At 52.1% G+C, this 6,000-nt stretch overlaps 1 protein-coding gene across 1 annotated transcript in view; it reads left to right on the top strand.

Annotated features, from left to right (window-relative positions):
• The first annotated feature begins 606 nt into the window (after nt 1-606).
• The window catches only part of BCAR1 (BCAR1 scaffold protein, Cas family member), a 96,720-nt gene continuing 91,326 nt past the window's right edge, over nt 607-6,000 (top strand). Inside the window, exon 1 of the mRNA XM_074286012.1 lies at nt 607-1,091. Coding sequence (XP_074142113.1) covers nt 1,080-1,091 — 12 coding nt within the window. The 5' untranslated portion in view covers nt 607-1,079. The remainder of the gene's footprint in view (nt 1,092-6,000) is intronic.

Here is a 6,000-nt window from a genome sequence, read left to right as displayed (position 1 = left end):
ATCTGATCTCAGACACTTAATACGTCCTAGCTGTGTGACCCTGGGCAAGTCACTTAACCCCAATTGCCTCAGGGAAGAAAATAAATAAAAATAAAAAGTGTACTCTGTGTCAGATAGGGTGGTAAGCGCTGGGACAGAGAAAGCCTTCCCCCACTTCTCTCTCTTGTGTGAGGGCCGTGTAGGACGGTCAGCATTGATCATCTCTCGGGTGTAACACTTACTACGCTGGTCTGAGACGTAGAATACAGAGAAAAGTCCAAGCACATGCCCTGCCCTCAAGGAGCTTAGGCTCTAACAGAGACATGCAACAACTGGCACTTGAGGGATACGGACGAGACACTTAAGCGGGAGGTAGTCCCAGAGGTAGGGCAGCGGCTCCGGTGAGCCCCACAGTGCCAGAAAAGCTAGTGGGGGCGGGGGAGAGGGGATGGAACAGCCCTCTTGGAACTACGCCTTAGGCCGACAGAAAAAAGAACTGGGGCCGGGGTCCTTCCCTTTAACGCAGCCCAGAGCTCTAAGGAGAGAGGAGGGGAGGGAAAAAGGAGAGAAGGAGGAGGAGAAGGAGGAGGAGGAGGAGGAGGCCGAGCCGGAGCGCCTGCGCACGGGGGTAGCGAGAGCCGAGTTGCACTGACCGGCTTGGGCTGCATGCGCCCCCGGCCACCCCGATCCAGCGGCCCCGACCCCAGCTCGGGCTCGTCTGCCCTCGCCGCACCCCGAAGTCCCGGCCCCCCCCCGCGGGACGGGGTGGGGTGGGTGGCCCCGGTCCCCGAAGGAGTGAAAGGGGCGGGTGGAGAGCGCGCGCACCCTAGCCCCAGCCCCCGCCTCCGGGGAGGAGAGCCTGGGGATGCGCCCCGGTGCCGCCGCGGGGCTCTGAGAGCGGGGGCCCGCCCGCGGTGCCCCGAGCCGAGAGGCCACCGCCGCCCCCGCCCGCAGCCTCCGAGGCAGCCCCGCCACGCGCCCCGCCGCTTCCCGGGCCGGGAGCCGCGCCTGGACCGGGGAGCCGGGCCCCCACCGCGCGCCCCCCAGAGCCGGCGGGAGGAGTGGAGGAGCATCCCCAGCCCCAGGCGACGGCCGCCAAGATGTCTGTGCCGGTGAGTACCGCGCCCGCCGCCGCCGCCTTTGTGCCAGGCTCGCCAGAGGGGCGGAGCGGGGAGCTGGGGGACCCCGGGAGTCGGGCTGCCGGCGCGTGCCGCTCCCCGGGGACCTGGCAGCTGGCCTGGGCAGAGTGCGCGGGGCCCACCGGCGCGAGCCGGGAAGTGGGGCTGCACCACACCGGCCTCATTCGTGCGCAACGACTTTGGGGGGTGCTGGGGAGGGGGAGAAGGGAGCGAGCTCTCTGGGCCCCTCACCCCTCCCGAGACCATCGGAGCAGGGGGACCTCCCCCTCTTCCTCTCCCAGTCGGGGCTTTGCTTTTTTGGCTCCCGAGACCGCAAGGATGGAGACGTGGGGAGGGAGCGCCGAGTCACCTATTTTGTGCCGTCGCCTGACAGCAAAATGGACAGCTCAGAGAGTCAGGGAAAACTCTCCCGGCCTTGCCAGATGGCTCTCCCTCCAAACTTTTCCTCCTGCTGGATAAAATCCCCCGGAAACTTTTGTTAAACTTCTCCGAACTCCTTAGCATTTTCCCCTGCTCTCTCGGGCCCTTCCTCCCTCCTCCCTCTGCTCTCCTCCTTCCAGCTGCACGGCCCCTTCTGGGTTTCCAGCGCTAGGCCGGGGTCTGGTTTGGCTAATGTCTGGGGCGTCTGCCCAGTCGGTGCTGATGGTGCCAGCCGCCCTGGGCCACGAGCAGCTCTCTCGTCCAAGGCTGGGCCCCAGCAGGGGAGTACTAGGGAGACACCAGCTCAGCAGGTTCCTGGCCTGAGCGCTCCCCCACTCTTGGCTTCTGTTTACTACAATGAGTGATTCTTCCCACCTTTGCCACCTGGGACCCAGGCTGAGAGTGAGCTGGGGGAGGGGGGAGGGAGGTGCCTACTTCAGGGGGATCTGGAAAGGAAAATCTTGGCAAGGTGGGAACCTGTGCGTTAGAGCTTTATGGTGGGGAGGTTGCTGGGGAGGGTTTTAATCCAAGCCAAGGCTGAGGTTTTTATTTTCCTCCTCCCCCAGGGGAGGATTGGGGTGGGGAAGGAGTTTTCTCCGTGGAAAGACATCGACATCATCAGAGGCAGATATTGAAAATGAAGCGTTTGGGGAAAAAGAAATGGGGAGGAAAAAAGGAAGCAAATCAACTGAAAAATGATTACATCTATTTCACAGTTCAAGCGACTTTAGTATTGTGTTTCTTTCCACCAGCAGGTAGGAAACACATTTCCCTGTTGGTCCAGGGCTCTTTGACCGACTCCTGAAACAAACTTAGTTTCTCTGTAGTCTTACTTATGGAAAACCGATGCTCACTTTCCCCTAATCCTTGACCCTTTTTGTCCCCCTGCCTTGGGAACATGCCTACTGTTATTAGGCCTCATCACCAGTTTGGGGAATAATTTCTCTCTCCAAGATCGAAATCCTGCCATGTTAGATTGTTTTGCTGTGACTTCCTCCAGGGCTTAGGTCATAGGACCTTAAAGATACTTCTGGGGTGCCTTGGGCCATGTTATTAGTTGCCCTACAAGGCTTCCCATTGCATCCTGTTTTGCAGATAGATAAACTGATAAGGTAAATTCTCACAATATTGCTTTCGGAGGAGGAGTTGTACTGTGTATTAGAGTGGAAAGGACACTGAAATCTAGACCTGAAATATCCTGTGTGATCTTGAACAAAATCTCGTTACCTTAATGGGGCCTCAGTTTCCTCATCCTTACCTTCATGGCTGAGCTCAGACACTGCTACCTCCAGGAAGCTTTCCCTTTTCCCTCCAATTATTAATGCCTTCTCTTTCTTTTCTTTTCTTTCTTCCTTCCTTTCTCTTTCTATTCCTTCCTTCTTTCCCCCTTCTCTCCCTTCCTTTCTTCCTTCCTTCTTTCCTTTCTTTTTTGTTGTATATTACCCTAAGAGAATGTAAGCCCCTTGAAGACAGGGATTTATTTGTCCTATTTTCAGTATCTAGAAAGAAATAGACTCTTAATTAAAGTTTGTTGACTTCAATCCATGGAATGAAGTCAACAAACTTATCTGAAAAGGGACCCCTATGATGTCACAAATTTGAGGGTTGCATGTCTTTAATATTTCCCTGAGTCCCTAACCTCTCTTGCCCCATATTTAGTCAAGAACCTCCAGTTTTCCTGACTTATTTCTGGTCCTTGATTTCCCCATTTTGACCACTGTCCCCCACCCTCCCGTCCCAGCCATTTTCCTATCTCTTTACTATGAATTGTACTGTATCTTCTTCACAGGGGGTAGATTGAGTCTTAATTAACTACTGTAAAGTGTTTGGAGATTATTGGATGAAAGATGCTATGTAAGTACTGTGCCTTGTTATTATGGAATTAGAGGCTGGCTCCCGCCCACAGTAGAAACAGGGTAATTCAGAGTTACAGAAGAAAAAATTAGGGCTTTCATTGGGTGTTGTGATTCTCTTCCCCCTTGCTTAACAATTCTGTTTAAAAGTGTTTCCAGCCTAATTATTATAGAATCATCTAATCTTTAAAACAGAAACAAACAATTCTTGCCAAATCCCATCTCTCTGCCCTTTTCTTGAAGAAGCTGCCCAGGGTCCCAGTGTTTTCATGCCTAGTTTTGGGGAACTTGGTTAAGTTAGGAAGAACACTGTTCTGCCCCCAGGAGTATCAGAAATTTGGCTAGGTTAGCTGTCATAATCCTGAGTGAGACACTGTCACTATTCAAAGAGGTTTCTATATGCAGCAAGAGAGGACAAAAGTTGCATGTGCATGACCTGTTGCAGAAGATTTGAGAGACAGGGACGTCATTTTAAAAGATCATTTGGTTTAGCCAACACTTAAGAGTCTATTAAGGACTAGACACTAGGACACCTGGTCAGGAGTCAGGAAGATCTGAATTCAAATCCAGCCTCAGACACTTACTAGCTGTGAGATCCTGGGAAATCCACTTCCCCTTGTTTGCCTCAGTTTCCTCATCTGTCAAATGAGCTGGAGAAGGAAATGGCAAACCATTCCAGTATCTCTGCCAAGAAAACCCCAAAGGGGGTCATCAAGAGTAGGGCATGACTGAAATGACTGAACGACAACATAAGTACCAGGAACTGGGGATAATATAAGAATAATAAAGAATAAAGAAAAAATAAAGAGCATTTATTAAGCTCTAATGTTATCTTACTTGATTCTTGCAACAACTAAATTAGGTAGGCATTATTATTATCTCCATTTTACAGATGAAAAAACTGAAGCTAAGACAAGCTAAGTGACTTGTTTAGGGTCACACAGAGTGTTTGAGGCTAGTTTGCCACTCTGGCTCTTCTTGATTTCCCAAGCCCAGAACACTACAAAGAAATCATAGCAGTCCCTGTCCTTGAGGGGATTTAATTTTGCTGATGTAAAATAGAAAGCAGTTAAAGGCTGAGGGAGAGCTAATTTGGGGGAATTAGGAAAGCCTCTTGCAGAGGGCTGAATCTCTAGCGGAGCCTTGGCAGAGCGGGAGGTAGGAGCAGGGAAGAATCGGTTGGATCATGTCTTGATTGCCCCCTGGGTCCCTGACTGTACGTGGGGGCAGAGGGCTGGGAGGTGTTGGGACAATGAGGATGCTGTATACTAATCAGCTTGGTGAGTTCCCCAAGTGACCTCATTTCCCCCCTCTGTGGGCACTGTTATTGTTACCAGGTGGCTGGGCCTCCATCTGGCTCGGCCTCCCTGTCACATTTGGTGAGATCAGCCTGTGAGCCTCCCTGGGAGCAGCCAAGGGGGTGGGGCAGATGGGGGATCGGGAGAAGGTGAAGGAGGGACACCCTGATGGGCTGGCCGACCATCATCTCATCAGGCGCCCTTCCATCAGAAACCAAATGTGGACAGAACAGGGAAGCCCATTTAACGGCTGACTTCTAATTAGCTGGAAACCTTCTGGCAGAGACAGCTAAGCATGGATTTGTTTTGGGGTGGAAACGTGGCTATTTTATAAATTTGTCTTCCAAGAAGCTTTATTCCTCACATCAGAGCAGTGATATCCTGGGCCCTCGGGCAAGATCTGTGGGTGGGTGGTTGCGGGGGAGACTTGGAGTGGGTTTTTCCCCCCCTTCATTTTTGGACTGGAAGAGAAAGTCTGAAATTGCTTTCATGTGCTGAGGGATGGCCACAGGGAAGTTTCCAGGCAGAGCTGTCTGCCCCTTTTACTGCCTGAAACACACTGAGCTCAAAATAGCTGTGGATCATGTCTGTGCCCACGGCCACGTTTGGATTTTAAGCTCAAGCATTCATTGTGGCTCTCGTTATCCAAAATCATGCTGAGCCAGGACATTTAGCCCCAAAGAAATGACAAGATGCTCTGGGAGCCCAAGCTAGCGCTGAGCTCCCGGGGAGGGAAAGCGCAAGAAAAAGCGACATTGGGTTCGCCTTTTTATTGGTGGATTTGGGGGCATTTTGGTGAGTGTAGACAGGCCTGGGTTGAGTGACTGATTGAATGGTTGATTTTATAAGTGAAGAAAAACATGGCTTTAAAGGGTCACGTTGAGGCCTGCTGAATTTTAGGCGGAATTCCAGAAGGGTCCATCTATTGTGCTGAAGAGCTCGGGCAGCTGGGTCCTTTCACTCAGCCTCTCTCTCCCTTTACCTCGGAGTGAGTTCACTAGGGAGGAGGAACTTTGGTTCCTAGACATTTTGTAGACAGTCTCCCTATTGACGCCTCCTATGGTGACATCCCTGGGGTTGGAAACTTGTTTGCAGATAAGGTGGGAAGAAACTTTGAAGGCCTGTCGGATTTGGACAGGGGAAAGGTGGGGTTGAGGATGGGGGAAGGTCTTCCCTCAGCAAATAGATGCAACATAAAGTCACTCCTGTTCTGTGGAGGATTCAGCAGAGTCTAGGGGACTCCACTTTGCTTTGGGCCTTGGCTTCCCAGTGTGAATGTCTGGGTGGCACAGCGGAGCCTGCCTTGACGTT

This window comes from Sminthopsis crassicaudata, chromosome 2 (genome assembly GCF_048593235.1).
Source record: "Sminthopsis crassicaudata isolate SCR6 chromosome 2, ASM4859323v1, whole genome shotgun sequence".
Lineage (NCBI taxonomy): Eukaryota > Metazoa > Chordata > Mammalia > Dasyuromorphia > Dasyuridae > Sminthopsis > Sminthopsis crassicaudata.
The sequence above is the reverse complement of the archived record's forward strand: the minus strand, read 5'-3'. Positions and strand labels throughout refer to the sequence as shown.